This window comes from Mobula hypostoma, chromosome 5 (genome assembly GCF_963921235.1).
Source record: "Mobula hypostoma chromosome 5, sMobHyp1.1, whole genome shotgun sequence".
NCBI classification, from domain to species: Eukaryota; Metazoa; Chordata; class Chondrichthyes; order Myliobatiformes; family Myliobatidae; genus Mobula; species Mobula hypostoma.
Window position 1 is genome coordinate 91,837,350 of NC_086101.1, and position 15,303 is coordinate 91,852,652.

The 15,303-nt window shown below is 38.7% G+C and overlaps 1 protein-coding gene across 1 annotated transcript in view; it reads left to right on the plus strand.

The window, feature by feature from the left end:
• Positions 1-1,221: 1,221 nt before the first annotated feature.
• Positions 1,222-15,303, plus strand: part of dars1 (aspartyl-tRNA synthetase 1) — an 87,994-nt gene continuing 73,912 nt past the window's right edge. Inside the window, exons 1-3 of the mRNA XM_063048637.1 lie at positions 1,222-1,349; positions 8,432-8,528; positions 9,471-9,497. Coding sequence (XP_062904707.1) covers positions 1,327-1,349; positions 8,432-8,528; positions 9,471-9,497 — 147 coding nt within the window. The 5' untranslated portion in view covers positions 1,222-1,326. The remainder of the gene's footprint in view (positions 1,350-8,431; positions 8,529-9,470; positions 9,498-15,303) is intronic.

Genomic DNA, 15,303 nt, shown 5'->3' on the forward strand with positions numbered 1-15,303 from the left:
CTGAATCGAGATTCTGTAGACATTCTTAAAATAAGGAAATCTCAAATCAAGTCAAGTCATGTCACTTTTAATTGTCATTTCAACCATAACTGCTGGTACAGAACATAGTAAAAATGAGATGATGTTTTCCAGGACCATGGTGCTACATGAAACAATACAAAAACTGCATTAGACTACAGACCTACCCAGGACTGCATAAAGTGCACAAAACAGTGCAGGCATTACCATAAATAATAAACAAGACAATAGGCACAGTAGAGGGCAGTAAGTTGGTGTCAGTCCAGGCTCTGGGTATTGAGGAGTCTGATGGCTTGGGGAAAGAAACTGCTACATAGTCTGGTCGTGAGAGCCCGAATGCTTCGGTGCCTTTTTCCAGATGGCAGGAGGGAGAAGAGTTTATATGAGGGCTGCATGGGGTCCTTCATAATGCTGTTTGCTTTATGGATGCAGTGTGTGGTGTAAATATCTGTAATGGCGGGAAGAAAGACCCCGATGATCTTCTCGGCTGACCTCATTATCCGCTGCAGGGTCTTGCTATCCGAGATGGTGCAATTTCCAAACCAGGCTGTGATGCAGATGCTCAGGATGCTCTCAATACAACCTCTGTAGAACGTGGTGAGGATCTGATATTAAAGAAATCGAATTTCCTTCATTTGAGAGTTTATGTCAATTATCAGCAGTTAGAAACAATGTGTAGAAAAATATATCTTCCTGAAACAATGACATTAAAATTAAACAATTTTACAAAGTACATCAAATTCTGAAATGTGGAGCAAAAATATGCTGTAGGAACTCAGCGGATCAAGTCCCTTCTGCAGATTGTTTTTTGCTCCAAGTGCTACACTGATCTAACAGTAGACTACACGAGCATTTTCCAAACGACGTTTGATTCTACACCAAAACAAATGTTATATTGTCTCTCACAACCATACTTTGCTCACTTACTTTCGGGGCATAAATCAGGAATTGATTTGGATGATTAAAAAATACATGCATGGTAAAAGCATACTTTTAACTTGTTCTAAAATTAGTTTTATTTTCTGTTAACTTTCAGAATGATCTTCTCCTTTCCACTCTTTCAGGTTCCATTGCTTAACAGATTTTTTTAAAAACCCAAGCTTCTGCCTGTCCGCATATTCTACCACCCTGGCTAGTTGTGCCTGTCCGGATCCATGTTTGGGAACGTCTGTTGCACCCGGAGAGGTGGCTGGCGTGCAGTAATCCTCTTCCGGTTCGTCAGGGCTGCGCAGTGGGGCAAATACCCGGTTCCCGGCGAGATTTGTTCGTTCATTAAAAGAGTCGGTTCTTTGTAAAGAAATCATCAAGATGACAAAAGAAGAAGCCGTGGGGTAAGATTTAAGCACAGAAAGGCGGCCATAATAAAACAATTATAGTTCAAAATGAAGGATGACAGAACCTCAGCTTTCACGAACGTTGCATCATCCTCTCCACCCTCTTGTCGGGGCTTTCCAATTCCCCTTTACCCCTCCCTCCCCACAGGGGCTTCCCAGTCCAGCCCACCCTCTTGCCTCGGGGCTTCCCTTATATGTATACATAAACACACACACACACTCTTATCTCTATCTCCTGTGCCCTCCAGCATTTGTCTTCCGCTCGGCCCTACGCATTCGTTTCCCTTCCCATCTTCCACACCCTGGCTCTCACATCTTCCCTTCATTGTTCTCAAGACATCCCATGCCCCGACACTGATCAACTCTTAGCGTTAGTAGTTTATTACCATCTACCAACTTGTGGAGTACAATATTTTGTGTGTGTGTGTGTGTGTGTGTCTCTGTCTCACCAACCTTCCCCTCTGTTTTGCACTAACTAACCTCACTTTAGACCTGCAGTACCATGTGTACCCGACTTCCTGGTACCAAACCTGCCACAAAGAGCCGCGCCGTCTTCCTCCCTTACCACGCCAAGGTGGAATTGCAAGTCAAATTTTTTATTACACAGTGGTAGATGCTGGGAATGCACTACTGGGGAAATTGTGGCAAAATAGATGATAGCAATGTTTTAGAGGCACGCAAGCAGACGTAGAAAGGAAGGATGTAGACCATGTGCCGTTTCATTTGGAATCATTGTGAGTTGAAGGGCTTGTTCTGTTACATCAAATGCTGCCTTGCTGCTGAACTCTACATTGGTCCAGGGAAGGACCACTGATGTCCTATGCTCGGGGCTGGATGCACTTTGTGTTTGGCTCCTTAGCTTTAACATGTTACATTTGAACTGCATCTACTGGCAACTCATTCCACACACGCACCAGCCTCTTGAACGAAGTAGTCTCCTCCTCAGATTCCCCTTGAATATTTCACCTTACACGTTAAACCTATGATCGCTAGTATTCATCTCATCCAACCTGAGGGGGGAAGTGTTCACTTTATCTATACCACCCATAATTTTTTATACTTACTTAAGATCTCTCCTCATTCTCCTGTGCTCTAGAGTGTAAAGTCCTAACCTATTCAACTTATCCCTGTAACTTGGGTCCTCAAGTCCTGGTAACATCCGTGTAACTTTTCTCTGCACTCCTTCAAGCTTAGGTAGGTAATCAGAATTGCACCCGATATTCCAAGCTTCACCTCACTGACATCTTATACAACTTAAAAGTAGCGTCCCAACTCCTGTTGGTCAATCCTGTGATATATGAAGGCCATCTGCCAAAAGCTCTCTCTACACCCTGTGATGATGCCACTTCAGAGGAATTACGGATCTGTGTGAGTCCTGCCTTTGGTTTACCCTCCCAAAGTACAACACCTCACAGTTGTCTGCATTAAATTCCATCTGCTATTGCTCAGTTCACTTTCCGAGCTGGTCCAAGTCACTTTGCAAGCTTTGATGGCCTTCCTCGCTGTCCATTACACCCCTAATCTTGGTTTCGTCTGCAAATTTATTGATCCAGTTTGCCTCATGATCATCTAAATTTTTACTGTGCCCATGGTCTGTTCTTTATCAAATTATGGTATTGCTTTGCACTGCTATAACTATATGTTATAATTATGTGGTTCTGTCAGTGTTAGTCTTTGGTTTGTCCTGTTTTCTGTGCTATCACTCCAGAGAAACATTGTATCATTTCTTAATGCATGTATGCATTTCTAAATGACAATAAAAGAGGACTGAGTGTTCTCATAATCTAATCATTAATATAGATGATAATGTACCCAGCTGCAGTCCCAGCAGCACACCACTAGCTACAGGTCTCCAATCAGTGAAACATCTCTAGTGCTTTTTAAGTAAATAATTTTTCATATTTCCTTAAATACATAATCAGTGATAATCAAGAATGTTCAAAAGCCTTTCAGAAGTCATTTAGGATATTCTAGGGTTATGGCTCAGAGATCTGCTACCTGAGGTCTGCTCATCACCAATGGATGGTTATGCAGTGTGGAATGCCAGTTGAATCAGTTGGAGGAATCAGAAGCTTTCAATTAAAAATAAATGAATCTTTTATATTCATCTTTGGAGGTGATGGTTTGGTTATTTGAGTAAAAGAAATAAATTTCCATACCCTTATATTTGACTGGAACAAATAGTATAAAGAGTACTGTTGTTATTTAGAGTTATTACTAATATAAAAATGACTCATTTTAGCCTGCCACTTCCTTAATCTAATTTGCTAGCAGCTTTCATGTTTTATTGTCACATGGTAGGAATGCAGCTTTAGTCATTTTCTCTCTCTTAAAAGATTGTTTTTCTGTTTGTATTGATAAATTACAATGCACTGAAAACTGGTTTCTCATGTATGCAATATCTACAAGAGTCTTCTGGCAGACTTGTCCTCTGTTAAACATTGATCTTGTTTGTAATCATGTTAATTCTGAGCTGGTCTGTGGACAGTGTCTCTGTCAGGACAAGCTTTGAGCTATTTCAGTGACTACTGTTTGGGATTGTTATCTGCAGGTGATTTCCTATGGAAACAGAACAGTGGCAAATCTAGAAATGTAGCTGGAAGACTTTCCTGTTAAACAGCATTTTTTTCATTACTAAGCAGATCTGGCAAAGCAGAGTTGTTTGTATGCTACGGCAACATGGAGAATTGCAGGGACAAGCCAGTGAATCACACTTCCTGAGTACCACTTGCTGTATCCAGCTGCATTTTACTTTCATTTGAGTAATTTAATTGCTGTATGATTCATTATACAACTCTGTTTATCATCAAAGGGATACAATATCTATTCATAATGCACTCTGATAAAGGACATTAAACATGTTTTTCCTCTCAGAGTGTGCTATTTTAAAAATAAGATGATAGCAAGTAATTCAAATACTATGACACTTCCCTTGTCAGAACCAGGGTCCTTACATTTCTCATTCACTGCCTTCAGCTGAATAATGCAAGTTATCAAGACGTATAGGATATCTGATTCTACAGAGTGGATACAACTGTCATTATTCTTCCTCCAAAATATTGTATGGAAGTTAATTGTCCTAACTGATCCTCTGTTAACTAATAGTGTTAAATGGTTAATGTCTTTTGTGTGATTTTAGTTGGACACATTGGTGCTAATGGTGGATTTTATTATTTTGCAAGCTTTGACACTTAAGTGTTGTGTGAAGGAAATCACAGTCAGGATTTCCTGTTTATCAGAGGAAATGTTTGAAGCTGAATTTTCCGCATTGTCCCACCATTCAGAAAAGCTGCAGGTGTATCCATTCATAGTTTTGGACAGCTGGATTTTAAAGAAAACAGTTACAGTAATTGTGGGTTTGTGTGGATTGGAACCAGAATTGTGTCAGTGCATGTGAACTTACCTTCCTTTGCTCTAATACTGGATTGAATTTGGCTAAGTTTCCACACAAATATGTCCCATTTTAACAGTCATACCATCCTAGGCTTTTATAATGACTTCCATTAGCTAAATGTATAACTTTTGTCAGTCACACCAAAGATTTCACTCCTTTTTCCCAATGCACAAATTGATTTAAGTGTAACTGAAAGCTGATGTGTCCATCTGTTCTCTGCTTTAGCTTAACCAAGTTTTGATTTCTTCATCTCTTTGTAGGTCAGAGGTAAGATTTTAGATTATTATACATGCCACATTCTTGCCATATGATATTCCAACCAAGACTAGCATGTGACTTCCTTGGGGAATTACATTGTGTGACTTGTGTGCTCTTTGTAACCAGTATCAGCAAATATGGCTCCTATGCTCTATTCTGTGTTTTGGCAGTTATTTTCTACTTCCAGTTTATTTTTTCTCCTCAAATATTATCATAATCCACTTTTCACGAAAAAATTATTTGACATGTGAGGCTAATTTCCCAGTCATTCAACTACTGTGGCATCTCAAGAATGTTCACTGTCACAACCAAACGAATAATTCACCGTTGGAAGGGTTAGGATTTTCCTATATACCCATCAGCTACTATAGGGGTCAGTTATTCTACCAGTGCACACATCATTGGGATGTAAGAGAAGACTGGAGCACCTGAGAGGAAGCCACGCTATTGAAGAATGTGCAAACTCCCCTTCGACAGCAATAGAGGTCAGATTGAACCTGGCTTGCTCAAGCCGTGAGGCAGCAGGTCTTGCTCTGCCTCTGTGCACTCCCTAAAGATGCGGAGCTTGCAGGCATCCTCCAGCCAGGGAGAATAATGAAATTTGTGGCAATGAAACAGAACAAACCACCATTTGAGATGGCGCCACTGAAGGCGAGTGACAGCTTATCTGTAGTTCGAAAGGCAAGAATTTTGGTAAAAATATTTCTAAATAACACCTTTTCTGAAGTAAATTGTGGTAAACTATCATTGCAAACAATGAGTGAAGGTGAAGTGAATTTGAAGGATGATCTGTGCTGGTGCATTGCAAAATCAACACAGATGGAGTTGAAGTGAGCGATTCAGAGAGGAGACGTTGAGACAAGGGAGTCTCAATGCCTGTCCAACTAACCTGGGTGCAAGGTTGGACTGCCATAAGTGCCAAGCCGATTGGAGAGATGGAGAACGGCTTCAGGCTGGGCAGCGGGATCCAGAGTGAATCACTGGGTAGCATGGTCTAGGCCCAGAGCGTTTCACGGTGGTGGGGCCCAGGTCTTAATCCAAGGCACGATCCACTATTTGGACAACTTAAACGCTGACCCAAATAGACCGGAAAGGTAGGGTGTCGGGACTGGAGGCGAGAGGCCGATTTTGCTTACCCTCCTGTGATGTTCACTCCTCTCTCCGCGACACTGAGGCTGTGAGACTGCCCGGCTGCTGTGCTTCATGTCTGTCATCTTTGTCCCGCTAATATGTTGAACTGAGACTGAGGCTTGGGCCAGCTGTGGGGATTCAGATCTAAGGACTCAATTTGGTTCAGAATGCTGTTGCTTGCTTCTGCTGTTTGCATGGTTTGTGTATTTCTCTCTTTATGTGCATTGGGTGTTGGTCTTTCTTTTAATTGGGGTCTTTCAGGTTTCTTGCTTCACGGCTGCCTGTGAACAGACAAATCTCAAGGTTATAATTTGTACATTCTTTGATTATAAATGTACCTTGTATCTTTAAGTACATGAGTAGTTGCAGTGCTTAATTCAGATTTCTAATTCAAGGTCCAAAATCAAATCAGCAGTCTAATTCTGTATTTTGTGTTTTATCATTGTAAAAAGAAGCCATTTGGCTCATTTGAATCTATGCTTGCTGTCAGAACATTCTTTTCAATCCCGTTCCCTCACACATTGCAACCTATCAATTCCACCCTGATTCTCCCACTAGCCATACACCTGATAACTTATCAAGCAACATATCTTTTGGGATGTGGGAGAAAACCAGGCAGAGCCAAATGATCACAAGGTTAATATACAAATTCAGTGCAAACAGAAGTGGAACGGTGAACCTTGATCACCATAGGTTTAAGGCAGTGTATTACCTGCTGTAGCAGAAAGCCGACCACAATGATAGAGTCAATGGCAGGTCAAGATAGGTTGAAAAGGTGACCATTCTGGAATATGCCTCATGATCTTGTATGCCTTTGCCAAAGGGCATTGCATTGATGAGGATTAGCTGGCATACATAGGTGAGTTTTCTGGATATGGCATGGGAAAGAAAATCTTCGTTAATGGTGATTTGCTGGCTGTAATTTGATGGATAAAAGTTGAGCTATGAATATAGATCCGTAAACTTGAATAAAGGCAAGATATTCCAGGAGAAAAATGCATTTTATTCCCTGAAAAATGTAGTGTTTTTACGTTAGTATTTAGCATTCCCCTGAATTACAAAAATTAATGCAATCATCTCTACGAATGTTAACGCTTAAGAAAAAGGTCGGCTGAATTTGATTATAATTTCAGTAGATTAAAATGGTGTAAAGTTTGGAATTAATTTAGACTTTGGGGAAATGAATCTCAGGGTTGTATGTTGGACATATAAGTACTTTGACAATAAATTTACTTTGAACTTTAAATTTTGTTCCTTCAGGATACAAAGAATTTAGGAGTACTCACAACATGCTGGAGGAACTCAGCAGGTGGGGCAGCGTCCATTTTGCACAGATGCTGCCCGACCTGCTGAGTTCCTCCAGCGTGTTGTGAATGTTGCTTTGACCCCAGCATCTGCAGATTATTTTGTGTTTAAGAATTTAGGAGTGTTGTACGTAATTTATCAACAGTATTACTTGAAGCCTTATATGTCAAAATATTTAATATTAATGTACATCAACCGAACTTTTGTTCCTGTTTTATTATGTTCAGTTGGCAGTAATGTTACATTCACAAAAAAGACAAAAATACCCAGTTCTTTTATTACAATGGAATGAACAGGGCTGAATGAGTTGGGTGTCGCCTGTTGCTAGCATTGTGTTTAATAAAAGCTATTTAATGTTAATAACAAAGGATCAATGGACTTCAGGACTAAAAGCAAATCTGTTACTTATCTCTGAATAACATCTGTTCTAGTCCTGTTGCATTTATAGAATTACAGAACAGCATTTGATAGCCAGGCTGTTGACTGTGGAAGTCAGCTGTGGCTGGTGCTCATCAGACGCTGAGTCTGATTCCAGTCCAGTGTGATTACATTATGTCTGAATGTCCCTGGCTTGGGCATTCTAATTTCAGTGGAAGTAACAAGATGACTAACATCAAAACAAGTTTTGAACTTATGCAACACGCACAAAATGCTAGAGGAACTCTCTTTGTTTTCCTTACAGCTGGTATCCCACAATAAAAGTTCATGTGTGTTTATTTCCTGAAGTTGTTTAATAATTGAATATCAACTTGATTATTTGTCAACCTTGATCTATTATAATTATTTTTGTTAATAGGGAATATAGTGTGGAATACAGCATTGTAAAATACAAAATCATCTCCACATCTAATAGAATTCCATCTACTTCCTAATAACTTACTACCATCCGGAAGGACATTTCTAAAATGTTAATAGGTAGAAATAACAAGATGATAATTTTGCATTGCCATTTCAAAAGCATTTCAGTGATTGCCGCCATTTGATCCTACAGTGTCCCGGAGGACCAGGCACAGTCGAAGAAAGCAGCAAAGAAGCTACAGAAAGAAGCAGAAAAGGCTGCTAAAAAGGCGGAGAAGCAAGCCAAATTGGTTGGTTTAAAAATGTTTTCAGATGCGTGAGCTTGCTCACGCCATTTCTGGAAAATGGATAACTAGATTATTTAGATTTGCAGATGTAGACGTGGCTTTTACAATTCGTAAGTATAATTGGTGACAGAAGATCTTGCTCAAGTTATGGAGGTTAGCTTGCCTTTGATCTTGTGCTCAACTTCAAAGATATCAGAACCTTAGCCTCTTTTGTGAAATCCACTCTTCCAACATACGTTGTGGCGTTTAATTTGTAAGTTAAAAGATTACTGCATTCAGAGCAGGAAATATGTTTGTATTTTAATTCACAAGAAGTATGCTGTGTTTTGTCTTACTCCAGGTTTTTCCCACTCTTTCCCAGACATTAATGATTCATGCTGTCTGCATCTCATGGTTGTCAGCAAGCTTCTGGGGCCCTACCCAGAGGGCATTCTTCTTTAGAGAGCACCAAGAATCTCTGTAATCATGGGAAGTATTTCACCCCAACCAAATCTTGTCCTCTCCCAAAGTCCACAAAATGGACATTTTCCAGCATTTGTCACCAGATGATAACTAGGGATTCCCAATATATCTTTGCTTTTTCTTACCCACATCTTTCATCCATAAAAAGAAGACCCTGAGGTACCAAATTGCCACTTTGTCTAAGATTAGCTAACTCCTCATGTATTGATTTAGATTATTTAGCTTGGCAGTCAGCTCTCAAGTTATCAGGATGGCTATTTGACAAATTTTCTTTAGAAGTACTTTAAGGAAAATTTCTTGAAATCTAGCTATGGAGATGTAGTTGTTCAAATTTTTAAATACAAAATATAATTGTATTATATAATTATATAATTGCCTGGCTATCATAATTAATGTTAAAATGAATATCAATATTTGTATTTGGTTACTTTATTAAAAAATGATTGATGTAACTAAGATTATTAATATTTTTATTTCCTATAGGCAGCAGAAAACCAAGCAGATGAAGAGGTAGGTTATATCTAAATTTACAATTTAAGTTTATTTTAACTTTTAAAAATTAAATATTACAATTTGTAGTGTGTCCAGAAATGTTGCTAATTTTTACCATTAAATAGCTTTGCCAAAGTTAGTGTAAATACTTTTCCATTAGGCAATAAGACATAGGAGCAGAATTAGGCTATTCAGCCCATCAAGTCTGCTCCACCATTCGATCATGATTGATTTACTTTCTGTCTCAATCCTATTCTCTGGCTTTCTCCCCTTAACCTTTGACGATCTTACCAATCAAGATCCTGTCAATCTCTGCTTTAAATATACACAATGATTTGGCATCCACAGCCGTCTGTGACAATGAGTTCCACAGATTCACCACCCTTTGACTAAGAAGTTCCTCCTTATCACTGTTCTAAAGGGACATAGTTCTATTGTCAGGCTGTATCTTCTGATCCTAGACTCTCACTATTGGAAACATCCTCTTCATGTCCACTCTATTTAGGCCTTTCAATATTCAATTTGTTTCAGTGAGATTTCCCTCATCATTCTTCTAAACTCCACTGAGTATAGACCCAGAGCCACCAAATGCTTCTCATACACTAACCCTTCTTTCTAGGATTATTCTCGTAAATATCCTCTGGACCCTCTCCAATGCCAGCACATCCTTTCTTGGATAAGCCCAAAACTGCTCGCAATTTTCGAAATGCAGTATGACCAATGCCTTATGATGGCTCTGCATTATACCTTTGCTTTTATAGCCTAGTCATCTTGGAATAAATGCTAACACAGCATTTGCCTTCCTTACCACTGACTCGTACAAGTTCACCTCTAGGGAATCCTGCACAAGGGCTCCCAAGTGCCTTTGCACCCCTGATTTCTGAACTTGCTCCCCATTTGAAAATTAGTCTACACCTTTGTTCCTTATGCCAAAGTGCATGACTATGCACTTTCCTACACTGTATTCCATCTCCTAATCTGTATGTCCTTCTGCAGACTCCCTGCTTCCTCACCACTATCTGCCCCTCCACCTACCATCAACAAACTTGGCCACAAAACCATCAATTCTATCATCCAGACCATTAACCTATAATGTGAAAAGTAATGGACCCAACACTGACCCCTATGGAATAGCACTAGTCACCGGCAGCCAACCAGAAAAGACCTCCTTTATTCCCACTCTCGGCCATCTGTTGCTGTTTTGTTTTGCAGTCTCATGTGCGGCATCGTGTCAAATCCAAGGAAACAACATCCGCTGACTCTCTTTTGTCCAACCTGCCTCATATTTCCTCAAAGTCCAACAGATTTGTCAGGCAAGATTTCCCCTTAAGGAAACAATGCTGACTTTGTCTCATTTAATGGTGTGCCTCCAAATACTCCAAAACCTCATCCTTAATAATAGACTCTAAGCTGTTGCCAATCATTCGTTGATAACTGTCCTATACTTTCCTACCCTTTGCCCCCGTGCCTTCGTAAAGAGTGGAATGATACTTATGATTTTCCAGTCCTCTGGAACCGTTCCAGAATTTAGTGATTCTTAGATCATTGCAAATGTCTTAACAACCTCTTCAGCTACCTCGTTAAGAACACTGCAGCATAGTTCATCTGGTCCATTAATAAGTCTTGAAATCGCCAGTTCCCAGTTTGGTAACTAAAGATTTTTAAAGCCTAAGCATGTTTGGTTCTCTTAAAAATACATGTTTTCTTCTGTATTGATTATATCACATGGAAGTCATCCATCACCTACATGATTTTATTTTCATTCTTGTATCGGCTGTGTCCCAGAATGATGATATTTTAGTGCAGTTTTGTTATTTTGTATGTCTGTTTGGGAGCATCCACTTTCATCTTGTAAATTCATGGAATTTTAACCTGGCTCTTGGGGTAGTTTGATTACCTTGGGCTGCCTTCAGGATATGCAAAAAGCTTCACAATTCATTATTCCCTTAAATATTTGTGTTGCATTTCCTGTTCTAGTTCATTACCCTTGATTTTTTTTTTAAATTAAACATGCTGGCGAGCATTCTGTTTTCTACATTTGAGGATGTGTATTTAGAGGTCTCTTTCTTTGTAGTGGAACATGATACATCAGTCTTCATGGATGAAGGATGTATTTTAAGATGGTGGCTGCGTGCTGTATTAGCTTAGTTCCTGATTGTGAACTTGCCCCATAGATAACTTGAAGAATTTCTCGGATACATTAAGAAACTATGTATAATTAGAACTCTTTGTTGAAATGATTTTCTAAATAATCAAAATAGTTGAATTGGCCTTTGGGTCATACTGCCATGGGTGTGCATGCCTACAAAGGTCCCTGGCCACCTTTGCACCTAACTTGCAAATGGGGAAAAAAAGAGGTAGAGACATTTTCATTCCTGAAAAATAAAGGGCAAATTTTCTACCTACTCTTCATGAACATGGAGTGGGAAAGATGGCGAAAAATATTCCTGAACATTTTCCAGTGTGTATTCACTTGAGTTCCATGTGGAAACCACAAGTTAATATGGTGGTGATCAAAGCAAAAGGTTTAAGTTGATTAAATGTTTTTGAGAATGCAGGTGTTGTAGGGGTCTGGCTATTAATGGATTCTGAACAATTTTTAATCAATGTTAGGTTGAATTTCAATCTTGGGTCTTTAAGGCCGATGATATTGCAATAACAAAATTAGCATCAGAGTGTATTTCAGTGCAAGATTCTGACAATAATTTTAAACCAATTAGACAAGACCTTAAATATTTATTTTATGACTGTATTGTATGTAAAGTTATAAATTTATAGTGCCTTGAAAAAATATTCAGTCTCCACAGCTATTTTCACGTTTTACTGTCTCATTTTCCAAATTTAAAATGTATTGGTATAGCATTTTTGAGCTAATTTACAAAACATTGTGTATCATTTCAAGTCAAAAGAAAACTTCTAAAACCTGTCAACCATTTAAAACCAAAATTGTGATGCTGAAAAAATATTCATCCCCATAAAGACTTTACAAGGTGTTACTGCACTGTTCTTGAGAATGTGGATAAAACAGGTTTTAATTTTGAAAAGAAAAAAATTTAAATGTTAAGAAATCTAAACTTATATGTTTATAGAACAAGGTCTCAGCAATCAAGCAATATTTCGGTGAAACCTCCTGATTTTTTAATTTTTTCTTAAAAGATGTGTTTTTCCTGTCATCACTTAGTTTTTGTCAACACAGTCAGACACAATAAAAAGCTAATTATTTCTATTTATTTAGTCTTATATAAATTTAGAGCTTTTAAATCATTGTGTCAACACCATAGGTACACATATATGCTGTTAAATGTTGAATATTCACTTTTGTTCATTTTTTTAATACTATTTCATGTGTACTTTAAGAACTCTTACATCATGCAACTTTTATCATTAGCATTAAATATACAAAATAACCATTTTGGACATAAAAAAAACACATTTTTAATTTTAAAGAGACAATTACTTTAATAAATCAACTGTTTTGGAGGAACAGATTGTAAGCATATTAATTTAAAACAAAGGAATTTCCATCTGACGATGGTGGCAGTGGCCTAATTACAACAAACAATTCCAACTTTTTCACCATTCAAGTCAATGCTTCCTTGCTTAACAACTTTATTTATCAATTTGGTACAACAAATAACAATTTGTGATATACATTTTATCCTTCTGTAAATATTAACAACAACGGTAAACGGCAAAATAAAAACTGCAGTACAACTGCAATGTTTAAGCATAAACATCAGAAAACACATCAGGAAAAAAAAAAATTCCGTCCATTTCTGGGCTTGAGAATCTTCAAAAACTTCCAGTCAGCTTTATCAGGAAGTAGACGATTAATATGCTTCTCTATGAAGTCCATGACCTCAGCAGACAGGTGGTAGATCTCTCTTGTCCTGCTTGCATGACCCGGTGATGATGGCTCCATCAGTTTGACCAGAATATCTTCAACTGGTACGAAGCACATATCCTTTCCACTTGGCTTTGGATGGAAGCGCGTGTTGGGCCCATAAGGGTGGAAAAACTCCACTTGAACATCGATGATGAGCATCCGCAGTTACAGCCTTTGCTAACCACCAATTTTGGTTAAAAATGACAGCAAGCCAATCTCCACAATTAATGACACCAGCAGATATATCTGTCGTAGTCCTGTCAGGACCATTCTGGGGTTCCTGCTCCATTTCCTCCATCAGCATTACCAAAGGCCCTCTGTTCTTTCCCATTGTGGTAGGGCCATCATTCTCCTCAGCCTGTACCCTGCCATGTGTATTTTCAGTCAACTGAAATGTTGTTGGGCTGAAACACTGGCATTTCTGTGGCTTACTGCAGAAACATGACAATGATCTGCAATGGATGCTGTTTCCGTAAGGTATGACCTGATGGATTTTCCTTGTTGCTGGTACAGGTTATAGTGGTTGAGAAAGGAGTGCATCATATGTCTACATGTCACCTTCAGCAATATGATAGAACTGAGTACTGCAAAGGCTTCTCCCAACCATTTCATGGAAGATTTTGCTTCCCTGTAGAATCTGCTCTTTTTCTTTCTTGGTGATTCTTGTGTTTTTTATTTCTAGTTTGCGCTTGTGGCCAACGCTTTTTCAGTTTGTTCCTATCTTTTATTATCTATTGAAGTTTATTTTTCAAAGCTTTCATCTCTCTCAAGTATCTTGCTCTTGTTTTCTTTCTTGCCCTTTCCCTTGCCTACTGCGAGCTGGCTCCTGTATAGTCTGATCCAATGGACTATCTGGCGGAGTTTCTGGGCGTTCTGGGCCCTCTCTCTTACGCTCCCTTGACTCTTGCTGTCTACATTTCTATGCCTTTCTCTTACTCCTCTTTTCCCTTTCATTCAAATCACTGATCGTTTTTATCTTCCCATCCTCTACTCTCTTCTTCCATCTTTGCTTTTCCTTTCTCAGGTATTCCTCCTTTAACTCTGGCTCACTAAATGTTTTCTCTGTCCACTTTTTTTGGTATTCCCTGTTTCTTCTCCTTTGCTCCTCCACTGATTGGTGCTATAACTTCCTAAAATACATAAAAGGAAGGTCAGAATTTAATGGAATTACTATGAAATTGTGCAAAATTACTATGAATTTAATTATGTTTAATTTGGTGAAGTTTTATAAAATGATTATGAAATGGTGCAACTAAATTCATTTCTGGTTTTAGTCATTGGGGATACATATAGTAAGGAGATATTGTAGGCCTGTGTGTGAAAGAGATAAAGGGGAAATTATGTATATTATAAATAAAGTGGTTAATGAAACATTACAAGCCATATTACTGTTTATTGTGATCATAAATTATATTCAAACCTCCACTGAGGATGATTTGGATGTTTTTGTCAACACCGTCAAACTGTGTGTCACCACTGTCAGACAGAAAACCTGATTGTGTTGATGTCTGACGGTGGTGACGAAAACACTTTTTTACAGGACATGCATGAGTTGCATACAGGAGCGATAATGTTTTCTCTCTGTTGCTAGCTGCCTCAGGCCTCTACTTAAAATGCATGAATATATGTCATAATTTAAAATATTTCTTTCTATTGTTACGTACCTCGTAACTGGGTTGCCAAACCAGCAGAAATGGATCACTCAGTTGGAGTCTGGAGTACTAGAACTAAGAAAGTTTTATTAAAGAAGCAAGCAACACAGTAATCGAAAGGATAATAAATGCAACAGTTCAGCGATGATAAACACACGTGCACAGAATTAAGATAACAGCATCAATCAAGCTCTATCGTTGTCTAGGGGTAAATGACCAAATTTCAAAGTGACTCAAAGTTCAGTCCAGTTTAGTAGTTCAGTTCGCAGTAATCGTTGCCATGGCA